Source organism: Lepidochelys olivacea (genome assembly GCF_965140295.1).
Source record: "Lepidochelys olivacea isolate rLepOli2 genome assembly, chromosome: 24".
Classification (NCBI taxonomy): Eukaryota; Metazoa; Chordata; order Testudines; family Cheloniidae; genus Lepidochelys; species Lepidochelys olivacea.
Genome location: NC_140434.1, coordinates 9,858,724 through 9,873,052, shown reverse-complemented (window position 1 = coordinate 9,873,052; position 14,329 = coordinate 9,858,724). Strand labels below are relative to the sequence as shown.

General features: G+C 51.8%; 1 protein-coding gene across 1 annotated transcript in view; it reads left to right on the top strand.

The window, feature by feature from the left end:
* The window catches only part of KCNJ10 (potassium inwardly rectifying channel subfamily J member 10), a 58,367-nt gene extending 46,464 nt beyond the window's left edge, over positions 1–11,903 (top strand). Inside the window, exon 2 of the mRNA XM_084613985.1 lies at positions 10,704–11,903. Within this exon, the coding sequence (XP_084470111.1) occupies positions 10,704–11,840 (1,137 nt within the window). The 3' untranslated portion in view covers positions 11,841–11,903. The remainder of the gene's footprint in view (positions 1–10,703) is intronic.
* Positions 11,904–14,329: the final 2,426 nt, after the last annotated feature.

Below are 14,329 nucleotides of genomic sequence, written 5' to 3'. Positions count from 1 at the left end.
TTCCCCGTCGCTAGCTGGCTGGTTCTCACTGTCCCAGCAGCAAAAGCAGCAGTTGGCCACCTTGTACCTCTAGGTGAACTTTCCCCCTCTTTTCATAGTATTATTAGCGTACATTTTCCTCTTCTTCTTCAGGCAGAGGCAGCGCTGGGCACTCATGGGCTAGAAATCTTTTTCACCAAATGTTATATCTGGACCCAGCAGAGAAGGGCTTAGACACAGACCCAGAGGGAGCTGGTAAAGAGACCCAGCTCTCTGCTCTGGTGGTAGCTTTATTGTTCGGGCAGCAAAGCTGAAAACAACACGAAACTGAGGCTTTTCACTGGGGTGGGAGGAAGTATTCAAACGTTTACAGGGACAGGACATCTCAGGGTAGATGGCAGTAAAAGGTCCGGTGGCACCAGGGTCCCATGGGATTGTGGGATGCCAACAAAGACACAGCCACCCTCAGTTGCTGTGTAGCGGTGCTGGCTTTCAGCTGCATGGCAGAGAGGTCGGGTTAGCAGCTCTGGAGGGAAGCGCTCTCAAGGTCTGTGCTTCAGGGGTGTCCCCAGAAATTTTTCACGTGATACGCAAAACTGACCCTCTCTTGTATCCACCTCCTCCCCGCTGGCTGCCCCAGGTGGGCAATCACCCTAGCTCCCCGGACTTGTAGCTGGTCTTGAGGCTGGCACTGAGAGCATCCTGCAGGCAAAGCAGAGAGGACACGGACTGCTGGAAGTGGGGCTAGACCAGGCAGGAGCCCTAGGGCAGGAACCAGCCCTATGGCAGAGGTGAGAAGGAAAGGCACTGGGCACCCCACGGCCCCCTATCGTTTGGGCCCCATGGTTCCTCTGTCTAGAGATAGAGTGGGGGGGAGGGCGGGGGCTGGGAATCAGGCCTTCTGGGTTCTGTTCCCAGTTCTAGGGATGTATCTACTAGAGGGAAGCTGGCCTTGGTGAGTCTCATGATTTATAGTGGTGGGTTTTGAAGCCCCAAATGCTAGACCCAAGAAGGTGCAGGAGAATCTCAGTCTGCACTAAAGGAAGGGTACGTGTCTAGCCCTCGTGGCTGTGGAGAAAAATTTGAAAATGTGATGGGAGGCTCAGAAACCAGAAAGTAAATAGATAGTCCTCAGCATTTATTAGTTTTAAAAAAAATCATGATTTTTAAGCCAATCTCGTGATTTTGGAGGGGAGGGGGAACTGGCTCACATGCTTTGAAAAACTCAGGGTTGGAATAGAACCCAGGAGTTCTGGCTCATAGCCCCCTACTTTAACCACTGCCCTCCCCAACCTGGGACAAGAACCCTAGAGTTCTGACTCATAGCCCCTGTCTCACTTTAACCACTAATCCCCACTGCCCTCCCCAAGCAGGGAATAGAACTCAAGAGTCCTGACTCCTAGCCCCTTACTTTAACCACTAGACACGAGCTGTGGGGTACAGGAGGCAACAGGGGGGCAGAGTGCCTGGGTTCTGTTCCCAGCTCTGGGATTTTACCTGCTGAGTTAAAGCAGGGGAGTTGGAGCCAGGATGCCTGGGTTCTGTTCTAATCTGGGATGAGAGTGGGTTTTTTGCATGGACTTAAGTGAGTCACTTCTCTTCTCCATCCCTCAGTTTCCCCTTCTGTAAAACTGTGGGTGCTGATGCTGCCCTTATTTGGCAAAGTGTTTTGAGGTCAATAGCTGAAACATGTGAACATGTGCCCCATGTGCCCGGCAGCCTGGTAAGTAGCTGGTGATGGCACCAGGCGAGGGGCATGGGCCTGTTGTTTTGCACGTCACAGCCAGATATTTCCTCTTGCTAATTACATGTGCCCTATGCCGTCAATCATTACCCCCAACCCTTTTCACCGGAGGATCCCAAAGCACTTTATAGACACCTGTCAGCCTCACAGCAGCCCTGGGAAAATGGTCTCCCGTGGTGCTGATGGGGAAGGTGAGGCCTAGAGTGGTTACAGTAGCGGAGCCAGGAACAGAACCCAAGCATCCAACCCCCAGTCCTGTGCTTTAGCTACAAGATCAGCTGTAAACTCCTCTACAGTAAATTCTGGAGCTGCCTTTGTGCCCGGCCTACTCTTCCGTTCCAGTGACTGGAGCTGTCTTCCCCGGTTACTCCTCAGCCATGCAGTGAGACAGGATTTTAGTATGCAAGGCGTTCTGGGTGACAGGCCGGTGCACCTGCAGGGGATTCGTGCTCCCGCATTCTCATGGCCCAGCTCCTCCTCTGGAGCACTGAGGACAAGTGACGGTAATGAAAGGAGAGAGAGAGAGGGAGAGGGAGGGAGGGAGAGGTCCTAGGCTGCCCGCCCTGGCGAAGGGAGGCCTGATCTAGTTAGGGCATCTTGCAGGCCGGTGCTTTATGGGTCCTGGTATCGGAGGGTCCCAGAGCATGTGACAAACTGAAAGGCACCCAAGGCTCTCTGGGGAGGAGGGTAATTAGCAAGTAACTGATGTGGCCCATCAGACACACCCACCCCCCTTCCAAAAGGGGCTCGGACATGGCAGGAGGGATGGAGAGGGAGAGAGAGAGAGGTGTGTATGGGGATAGTTAGAGGGACAGATAGATAGATGGGGGAAGTGTCTGGGGATAGATCGATAGGTTTTTGCAGGCTGCACAACGCTGCATGCAAATCCTAGTCCTTCTCCCAGAGGCGAAAGGAATGACCAGGCCTGGGCAGTGGGCACGTGAAGGAGAGGGAGGCTGTTGTGGCCAGTTGCAGGTGGCAGGAGTTGCAGAGGAGAAGACATGTGTGCCCCCAGCAGAGAGGTTGTGGGGAAGCACAGGGAGGAGGCTGGGTGCAGCCAGGAAGAGCAGGAGAGAGATAAGGTCGAGAGGGCCACAAGCACATCCGTGGCAGGGGTGGTTTAAGATCAGGGGAGGCCTTTATAGCTGTTGAGTGGTCCCCGGGGGTGAAACAAGTTTGTCGGGTCTCAGGCTGGTTCCTAGTGGGCGAATGGCTCCACCACAAAAATCATCTTCCCAGGCAGAAACCAGGTTTGCTCCCTCAGCAGGGACGGCAAGAGCCAACCAGGTCAGAGGGACTGAGCTCCCCCTTCAACCCTGGGGCTGGTCTCTCCGGCTCATGGTCAAGGTTCACTGGCGGAGGGGGGTGAGTGGCAGCTGCTGCGGTTGGGGAAGATATCGTCACCTCTAGGAGGAGAGATCAGGGCTCCAGAGACTGAGGACTTTTTAGAGTAACTCATTCATTTACACTACATGCACCAGTCCTGGAACAGCAGTGTCCCAGCCAGCAGGCCGGCAACCCCCCTCTCAGGCATCTCAGGCCACGCCCGGTCCCCAGGGCGCAGCTCTGCCCCAAGCGCCGAATGTAGTTAGAGAGATTCCACCAAACTGCCTGTTGCTTGCAACAGCTCCCCCAGAATACAACATCACCCCAAACTAACACCACTCCTATGACTGTGCAAGAGCGCCACCTGGTGACCCCTGCCAAAACAACATCAATCTCGTTAAAACCAGGCCCTAGACCAGAGCAGTGGAGTGGAGCAAACACTGTACTTGAGCCTGATTCCCCATCACCCTGCACCTGTGTACCTCAGGTCTGTGTTTACACCAGTGCAATATGGGGGGTAAATCAGAAGAGCAGTGATCTGCACTCCTGTAAATGATGACAGTGATGGAAAGTAAGGCCCACTATCTTTCAGGATGCCCCTAAGAGTGATTCTGGGAACTGCAGGCTTCAGTACGGATACACTGGTCGGAACAATAATTAAAGAGACATAACAAAGAATCCAAAATAGTTCACAGGCTGAAAAGCCAATGGGAAATTTTGTGATCGCTGCCCCTGACTGGCTAAGAACTGCATGCAGCTAATGGTTATCTTTGGTTCTCCATGTGCCTTCCTGCCCCCTGCATCCTCTCTCCAGCCGCTTCCTGGTTGTGCCCACCTGTTTTGCCTTGTCTTAGACTGTAAACTTCTTGGGGTGTTACTATGTGTTTGTACCAAAATATTGCGGTTTTCATAGAAAAAAAATTTAAAAACCGGTTTTCCATGGCTGAAAACTGAAAAAAATTGCAGGGTGGTTTTATTTGGTTTTGTTTTTTTGCTTTTCAATGAAAACCTGGAATTTTTATAGGGGGGAAAAAATCATCTGCCAGCCAAGCTATCGTTTCCAAACTGATTTAGTTTGAGTCCCTTGTGTGGACGCTGTTAAATGAGTTTGAGTGGCTTATTGCTATCCAGAAACTTGGGTTTGAACTGGCAATTTAGGGATGAAAGGTTCAATGGGCCAGATTAAAGCCCTGGTGTAACCCCTTGAGTTCTACAGCATGATAGTAGGGATGGGATTGCCTCTGTATCACCTCACATCCATCCTGTTTTATTGGTCGCCTCCACTGATCACCCAGGTCATGCTGTTCACATGGATCCCAGTGATCATGTCAATTACAAGCGGTCACGTGGATTTCTGTGAAGCTCTGCCTAGTACACGAAACCGGACATAGGCGGGGTAGAGTTTTGCCAAGCAATTCTCCCCACCAGCAGGAAATGAGCATTGATGTGGATTAGCGAGGGTGAGGGCGAGAGGAAAAAGCAAAACATTTTCTTTTCACTGCAAATTTCCGTGCCGGCAAAATGGCATCGAGCCCCGGCTGGGAATCTGTCAGCTCTTCCCAGCCAAGCAGCTGCTTTTCCTGCAAAGAAACCTCCCTGACAAACTTCCACTGGGGTGGGGGGAATTCGGAGCGGGCCGAATTCAGCGTGGAAAAAGGCAGGGCCTGGGTTCTGCACTGGACTCACCAATTTTGGGGGGATGGTTATAAAGCTGCAGACTTTGGCTTGAGAATGCTCACGGTGGCAGGGTGGAAATTCACCCTGTGCAACGTAGTTTAGTTCCCACTTAAACTGCTAGTGCGTAAGTGGCGAATAGGCCCTGTGAGTCCAGGTGACTCCGGGAGCACACTTGCTCTCTGGTCACACTAATCCTAACTGAAACGGCTGCCAAATGACCCTCTCCTGATATTCATGGGGAGTGTTTAATCACCTTGAAAGTCCTTCTGGCTCAGGGCCCAATCCACAGCAAGCTGAAGTCAGTGGAAAGACTCGTATTGACTGCAAAGAGCTTAGGATCAGCTCCATAGCGTGTTCAGTCACATCATCCATTAGGGTGCCTCCCTAAGGGTAGGCAGCCTTGTTTAACAAACTGGGAATTGCACTGGGGCTCAAGAAACCTGGGTTAAATTCCTGCCTGAGCCATAGGCAGCCATGGAGTTTAGGCCAGTCACTTCACCTGCCGTGTCCATCTGTAACATGAGGGTGACACTCCCCTACCGCCCAGAGTGCTGAGAATATAAACCCCATTAGTTGTGGTAAGGTGCCAAGCCCCTTGAGTGATGACAACAGCCTGGAGTCACCTCTAGCAGGCAGCCACCCATGGCCAGGTGAAAAGGTGTCCTCCATCAGGGTTGGGGCCAGTGCTTACGCAGCTCCAGGAGTCAGGGTTCCCGTCCACCTGCCGACTGCGGTGTGTGAATGTACGTGTTAGAACCTGGCCGCCCCAGTGGGACTCAAACCCCAAGAGGCGTCCGCTGGCTGGGAGGGGCTCATTCAACCACGTAACGCACACGGAGAGCTACTGCATCGGTTCCCTGCTGACAGCTGTGCGGTGTGTGATGCGTAACCAGGGTGGGAGAGACAGCTGAGAAGCGGGACTGCCCTGTGCATTTCTGGTGATGGCAGCCCCACCGTCAGAGGAAGGAAGAGTTAGAGAGCCAGCTGGTGGCCTGGGCTCAATTCCCTGCTCCGCCGCAGAACTCCCAGATGACCTGGGGCAAGTCACTCCGGGCTTGACCCACAAGGATATTTAGGCGCCTAACTCCCTCTGGCGGCTCTGGGGACAATGGGGATTACAGCACTGCCATGCTGATAATGAGCACCATCAATGTACTAGATGGAGGTAGGGTCAGAGACGTCCACCCCTGCTGGCCTGGCCTGCAGCCAGCATTATCCCTCTACAGGTGTCCACGAAAGTGAGCAGGGGTCAGAGGGGTCACATGATCCTTTTATCTTCCCTTCCCCCGCCCCCCCCGTAAAAGCGGCACCATCACCCTCCTTCTCATCCTAACTCCCTGAGCTCCCCCTCCTGTTCATCACTGTGTACTGCACGTACTGCTCTATGTTATCCCTGGGAATTAGCTGAAAATTTTTTGCCCATAGTTAAGGGAGAACTCATTTGCTGGTGAACATAATCTCGTGGTGACTTGAACTTCGGAGAGATACAGGACCAGGGCAAAGCCTTCCCTAAGCCAGTCTAAATTAAAGAGGGGCTCTGGGTAAAGTCTTAGGGCAGCTACTAATGAGGTCTGCTGAATAGCGGGCTAGACTGGGAATCAGGGGACCTAGGACCTTGGACAGGTCCTATCCCACACCTTGTCTTAAATGCTTTGAGGTAGGGACTGCCTCTGTGTCTGTACAACACCCAGAGCCATAGAGTCCTGGGCTCTGGCTACAATAATAAAAATACAAACATACCTGCTCAAGTGCCCAGCTGATATGGGAGTAGGAAATCCATGACTGGTGAGAGCTTTCACAGCTATGCTGGGCCACTGACATGTGGGTCAATCACTATCACGCCACTGATCTACTTATCCACGGTGGTTATTGAGCTTTCTACACTGCCTAGTTAACCAATAATAGCAAATCCATGTACGGGATCATGCCCCCTGTGCTCCGGGCAGCGGTGGGGTTAGAGTGACACTTTCTGGGGAAAATGGGGAAAGGAGGTTTGGCTTATCTATTACTATTGAAGGGACCAGGACATGAGAATGACCTGATTTGTTCCCTAGCCCTTCGTGAATTCACAGCGTTTAAAGTACCATTAGATTGTCTCCTGTGATTGCCTGTATACCACAGTCCTTACCTTTCACCCATTGCCCCTGAGCTGAGCCCAGTAACTTGTGTTTGGCTAAGGCGTATCTTCTAGAACGGCAGCCAGGCTTGAGCTGAAGACCAAGAGATGGAGAACCCATCACTGCTCTTGTTCCAGAACTTCATTACCTGAACTGTTAAAAACCACGTGCCTTATTTCTAATTTGAATTTGTCTGGCAGCAGCTTATTGGGTCATGTCATGCTTTGCTAGCTGAAAGAGCCTTTTAGTACCCGAGATTTTCTCCGCATGAAGATACACGCTGTAATCAAGTCACCTCTCAGTCTTCTTTTTGACAAGCTAAACAAGTCCTTGCTCAGGAAGAGGCTGAAGTAACTCACCATCGAAGCGTCCGGTTACCTCATGCCTCCCTTGCTGCAAGCACGGTGGAGCAGAACTGATAGTAGCAACAAATAAAACGTGTAAAGGGGGAGACTAGGAATGAAACGGTAGAGAAAGGCTGGTCCTGGGGTCTGTCATGGGGCCCACTCACCACAGCAGCGCCTCCTGCTGGCTGTCACGGGGATTAGCTCTGCCAGCCCACGTGCCCTCTCCTGGTGGTGCCTCTCCCATCGTCATCTCCGCCTGCAGACCCGCCTCAAGCCAAGTACTACAGTGTCCTTTTCAGGACTCAGCCCTCCAGTCATGCCACCATCAGTATTTCCCCGTTTCCAGGATGCGTGTGTGTGTGTGTGTTTGTGTGTGTACGGGGAATTACTACCCTTGTCCAAATCCTGCCACTTTCCCAGTGGTGGAGGAGGAGTACCCAGGCCCACCCATTACTCTGGGTCCCTGCCCAGGGACCCTGTGCATTGCAGCCTGCTTCTGAGCTTCTTTAACTTCTGTCTCTGCTGCTTCAATACCCTGCGCCACTTCCCCAAGGCCCCAGCACCATCTTCACTCTCTTCTCCAGGCATTCAGCCCACTAGTCCCAGCAGCCAGCCAGGAGCTGCCTCACACTCCCCCTGGTCTCTGCTAGCAGCTGCTCTGTCCAAGGTACTGCTAATCCTCTCAGCTCCTCAGGGATACCTTGCTCACTCGCTGAACCACTAACTGTCTCTGGCCCTGCAGCTCCTTTTATGTGAGCCCCCCGGGCCCTGATTGGCTATTCCATGCAGCCTCCCTCCAATTGGCTGCTTCCTGTGCAGCCTCCCTAAGCTTCTTGGAGGACTCACCTCCACTGCTCCTTTCTGGGACAGGGTGTGGCAGGCCCATGAAGCCTCCATTAACCCCTTCCTCTCCGGTACAGATGAATACCCCATCACAGGGTCAAAGCCCTGATCTAAACTAGCCCTTGGATGACAGCGGTTCTATTTCCTTCTCTACTATACACTCTCCATGCGGCCTTGGGCAACTTATTTGGGCCCAGAGTCTCAGAGATGCTTACAGCACCTACCTCAATGTGAGTTAGATGCCTGCATTTCTTTGGGGATCTGGCCCTTAATCTCTCTGCCTCAGTTCCTCCTCTGTAAAACAGGGAGTGGGGGAAAGTAACGTTTGCTTTCCCCCTACCCATCATCTGTTTAGACTCTGAGCTCTGTGCGGGGCCAGGCCTCTCACACACTATATGTTTGTGCAGCACCTGGCCCCATGGGACCCTGATCTCAGCTGGAGCCTCTTGGAGCCACTGTCGTACAAAGAAGTAAGAATAGGCCTAGCGTCAAAAGGGCCAATTTCTAAGGTTTGAAAGGATCTGATGCATTGGCTTTGGGGTCCTTTTCCGGGTCTCTAGAGAGTCTTCAGGCTGAAAAAAATACAATCTGAGGACTTTTGAGGACCAGTTTAGCAGCCTTGGGAAGTTCCTTGGGGTGAGATTAGAGTCATAACTATAACATCCTCTCCTGGTAATGACACCTGCCCCGATCCCAGGACACGCCCCCAGCCTGTAAGCGCTCAGGCTGCTTCAAGGATCTAGGGAGTCGGGTCACATCTGGGTCATTTCCAAATAAGATCAGGCTCCTTGCTCAGTTCCAACTCAGGCTAGAGCCCAGTGGTCTCAGGGATTCACATGCTACTGTACAGAACTGCCCAGATGTGTGTCATAGGCCCTCTACTGCTAATGGCTAATGGATATGCCCATTAGTTCAGGTTGCACGGGCATGTACTGGTAGAGAAGGAAGTTCACATCTGGCTTCCTTCCCATCTTGAAAGGGATGATCAGCCACTTCCATCCCTCCCCAGCTGCAACCCTTTGCTGGACCAGAAAGCTATGTGTCAGGCAGGAGTAGGCTGTGTGTGGTGGTGCGGGGGGAGGAGGATTTGTAAAGTCCACTGCACATATTGCCCACCCCCCTCCTGCACCAGACTGTGGAAAAATTAATTTCACCCAAGAATACTTTGCTGCTCCACACCCTTAACCTGTGGAACCCCCTCGACACACATACCTTGAGAGTGATCCTATTGGCAAAACAGGGGAAGGCTCCAATGATAGATAGATAGATAGATAGATAGATAGATAGATAGATAGATAGATAGATAGATAGATTAGATATAAATGACAATCATTTGCTAGCTAGATAGATTCATATGGCAAGAGACAGGCAGTGTCTGCTGGTTCGTATACACTGCAATAAAAGACCCATGGCATCACGTCTCAGAGCAGGGTCAAATGACTTGGGTTTGTGGGGCTATAAATAGCAGCGGAGACGTTGGGACTGGAGCCTGGGTTCTGGGACCCTCCCCCAGCCAGGTTTTAGAGCCCAGGCTCCAGCCCCAGCCCCAACATCTGCGCTGCTGTTTTTAGCCCCATGGCCTGAGCCCCATGAGCCTGAGTCAATTGACCTGGGCTCCGAGACTCAGTGTGGCAGTGTAGATGTACCCTTTGGGTGAAATGTTGGCCCTAGTGAAGTCAGCAGGAGTTTTACCATTGACTTCAATGGGTCAGGATTTCCCCTCTCTGTCAGGTAGGTAGCTGGATTGTTTGGTCTGTCTGTCTCTGTCTGTCTGACCGGCAGATTAGATCCAGTGCTACTGAGAGAGTGGTTGACTTTCTACTTCACCCACAGGCCTTGTAGAATTACAGTCATGGCCCATCTGCTTCCAATTACAGCACTTAATAGCTGACAATGAAATGAAGGAGATCACATCCATGCCTGGGTATTTAATACCTGTGTCGATCCCCATTTGAAAAGCTGGCACATTTGGTTTCATGACAGTACACAGTGGGAACGAAAGAGGTCTGTGCATTGAGTTTATCAGTGTAAGTCATTTCAGTTCTTGCAAATCTACAAGGAACTGGTAGGGTTGTCGAAGAAGAAGAAAAAAAGAAGAAGGATTGGATTCTTGTTGCGCTAGGTGCTGTACAAACATAAAAGACTGCCCCTGCCCAGAAGCAGCATAGAATCTAAAAGATATTGTATTACTAAGTCATTTATTATTAAAACTAATAGAATCCTGCCCCCTCGTGGTTAATTAGCAATTTTCTCTTCCAGGCTTCTCCAGTATTTGAAGTGCGCGGGGGAGAAAGACTGATAAGTGAGCCCAGGAATCAGAAGGGCTAATAAACACACTATGGTGTCCCTGGTGGAGATAGAGGGCAGGATCTCAATCACAAAAATCCTATGGTGATCATTGAATGAAACATTAAACATTCCTAGACCTAACAGCAAATAGAAACTGCCCCTTGTCTCCCTTCCGTACAGTCGGCTAAAGTGGCAAACATTAATTAACTTTAATAATAAATTACTGAGTAATACATTATCCAACCCAGCAATCCTCATACAGGCTGTCTGTCTGCCTGTCTCATTCAGCTGCTGTCCATGCTCAGCCCCTCGTTGTGTCTGAGCTCAGCCCACCCTGAGGTGGCTCCTAACCATGTCCATCCCTTTTGCCCTTTCCTCCAGATGACTTCCGCCCCCAAGGTGTACTACAGCCAGACCACCCAGACCGACAGCCGCCCCCTCATCGGCTCTGGCCTGCGCAAGCGGCGCGTGATGACCAAGGACGGCCGGAGCAACGTGCGGATGGAGCACATCGCTGACAAGCGGTTCCTCTATCTCAAGGACCTGTGGACCACCTTCATCGACATGCAGTGGCGCTACAAGCTGTTGCTCTTCTCCGCCACATTTGCCGGCACCTGGTTTATCTTCGGGGTGATCTGGTACCTGGTGGCCTTGCTGCACGGGGACCTACTGGAGTTCGACCCCCCGGCCAACCACACCCCGTGCGTCATGCAGGTGCACACACTGACTGGAGCATTCCTCTTCTCCCTGGAGTCCCAGACCACCATTGGCTACGGCTTCCGCTACATCAGCGAGGAATGCCCCTTGGCCATTGTACTGCTCATCAGCCAGCTGGTTCTCACCACCATCATGGAGATCTTCATCACTGGCACTTTCCTGGCCAAGATCGCCCGTCCCAAGAAGAGAGCTGAGACGATCAAGTTCAGCCAGAACGCGGTGGTAGCCCAACACAATGGCAAGACCTGCCTGATGATCCGGGTGGCCAACATGCGCAAGAGCCTGCTGATTGGCTGCCAGGTGACTGGCAAGCTGCTCAACACCTACCTCACCAAGGAAGGGGAGTGTGTCCGACTTAACCAGGTCAATGTGGACTTCCACGTGGACACGGCTTCTGACAGCCCCTTCCTCATCCTACCCCTCACCTTCTACCATGTGGTGGATGACTCCAGCCCCTTGCGGGACACGGCCCTGCGCACGGGCGAAGGAGACTTCGAGCTGGTGGTGATCCTCAGCGGCACGGTGGAGTCGACCAGCGCCACCTGCCAGGTGCGCACCTCCTACCTGCCTGAGGAGATCCTGTGGGGCTACGAGTTCAGCCCAGTCATCTCCCTCTCAGCCAGCGGCAAGTACGTGGCTGACTTCAGCCTGTTTGACCAGGTGGTCAAGGTGTCGCCTTTGTGCTGCGTCCACGAGACAGTGCGGTTCGGGGACCCCGAGAAGCTGAAGCTGGAGGAGTCCTTCCGGGAGAAATCAGAGCGGGAGGGCAGCCCCCTGAGCGTCCGCATCAGCAACGTCTGATCCTGCCCACCGCACACTGAGCTCCAAGGAGATTCGCTTCACCCTTTCTTTTTAGCTGTTTTTTTCCCCTGGTCTCTTTCTTTCTTTCTTTCTTTCTTTCTTTCTTTCTTTCTTTCTTTCCTTTCCTTTCCTTTCCTTCCATGTCTCACGGGGCAACTCCAGTGCTCCACTCTTTTTGGGAACGCACCGGAGGATGGCAGCTTTAGTTCCCCCAAAAGTGCCACTCCTGTCCTCGCTGGGCCCGGGAGGCCCTGGGCCCAAGGGAGCAGCTGGGATGCAACTCTTCCATTCTCCATGCCAAAGCATTTTCCAATCCCTCCTTTTCAGTGGCGTGGTGGCGGCAGCATGACTGTCTGGGAGCACCGGGGCCCCCTGGGGGACAGCTGGTCACCAGCCAGGAGGACTGCATCCTCCCGCCACAGAACACAGATTCTGTAGGGTGTGGGGGGGTAACTATTCTGCCTTTGATCTGACCCCGTCCTCACCATGCAGACTCAAGCCTAATGCCCAGCTAACCTGCCAGCGAGAGACAGTGCCAGGTGGCCCCAAGAGAAGCTGGCACCTCCCTCCCCTGCCCAGGACCTAGGAACATAGCAATGGCTACACTGGATCCAGCCAAGGACCCATCTAGCTGCCCATCTCCAACAGTGGCCAGCACCAGCATCCTCAGAGGCTGAAACTCTGTAGCAATGGAATAAGCTGCCCATGGGGAAGTTTTCCTCCTGACCCCCACTGGCCCTGAAGCAGTCCGGTGGATAGCCCCTTCCAAAGCTCTTGGTTGTTTTCTTAGATCCTTACTCTTCTAACTCTGGATCGTCTTGTTACACAGAAAAAGGCCCAGTCCTTTTGCAAATCCTGCTAAGCTTCTGGCCTCTATGACCCTTGTGGCAGTGAGTTCCACCGGCTCACTGTGGGAAAAAACATTTGTTTAAATTTGCTGTGGGGAGCTTTGGGGGGAGGATTTTGCCAACAGAAACAATGGATCTCTGAGATCCCCCAAACTGTCTCCATGGGAATGAAGAGAGGGCAGCATGAAGCTTTGAAAAGAGAAATGGTCCCAGTTCAAAACACCTTCTGCCATCCACAGGCCTTCATGTGGTCCATGGTGCTGGTCTATTTTCCTGGGATGTTGTGCATACAGTCTAGGGGCCTGACGGGAGATTAATCCCCTTTGCTTGCTTCTCAGCACCAGGGACAGCTGGACCCAGGGCTGGCAGAGCTACACACAGTCCTCAGAGCCAGCAATTAGAGAGACTGCACACTGGGTTTGTGTCCCTGCTGTCAAGCAGCACCAGCATCCAGTGCTCATCACCCTGGGTTCCTCTCTCAGACCTCTCTGGGGATTTTCGTCACACCTGAAGGAAGCTGCACTTCAACCGGAACCAGGTGCAGCTTTTGCATCATCAGCTTGGGTTGGCTCTTGTCCACACAATGGTTATAACACTGTGACAAATCGGACTTGGATTTCACTGCTGTTATCACCATGCTGCAGGCTTGGGAGCGTACGGCGGTAGTCGCTCCCAGCCACTGCAGCCTGCGCTCAAGGAGAACCCTCATCAACTCTTAGCAATACAGGGCCTGTGATGGGTGGTCAAGCAGTTCTGATTCCATCCAGAAGAGAGCAGTGGTGACAGACCCACTGTGACAGTGGTGACAGCCAGTATGACAGCAGTGGTGACAGCCAGTATGAATCCCCTGCATTCAAGCCGGAAACCAGCAATACCCCAGAGAAGTTAAAACGAAGGTGGACACTTACCTCTCCTTTGTACCCGAGCCCCAGGTACAGGCATGCAGCTTAGACCCAGCCTTACCTCCACTGTCCCAAACAGACCTGCTGTGATCTCGTTCTTTATTACTGTAAATTACTGACATCAGAAATGCTGAATCCAGAAGCTGAGGCTATGGGAAACCTGATCGGTGTTAAAGAAATGTTTGATCCCACTTCATCCCAGGCTCTCTGATCTGCCGGCTATCGCATCCGATCTCTGTCACACATTTCAAGGATCAGTGTCTTGGAAGTCTGGGAACTGAGCAGGGACATTATACACTGATCTGCAGTACTGTGTCTGTGTTTAAGGTGCCATTTGAAATTGATTTTCTGCCTGCCACATGGTCCCTGTAACAGTTTACTCATGGGTCAGTTTCTTTCATTTAAGGGTTTTGGAGAGTTTTTTATTATAGTTTTAAAAAGAAAAAAACTTCATAAAATATACATTGACAAACATTCACAATGGAGAAGCTCTAGATTGAACAGTATTTATAAATCTTCTAACTTTTTAAAAGGCAAAGGACTATTCAGGGAACTACATGTTGGCTGAATTGTTCTCTGCTGTGTGAAAACAAAGTGAAACCATGTTTAATTTTCTGTCTCCCTAGAAACATGGTATCGTGTAAAAATGTAGACAGACTAGTTTAGTTTATTAACTGGAGTGATGGTAATAGCTTCCACAGAGAGTTCCTTTTAACGAGTAAAGAGTTTAAAAAAAAAA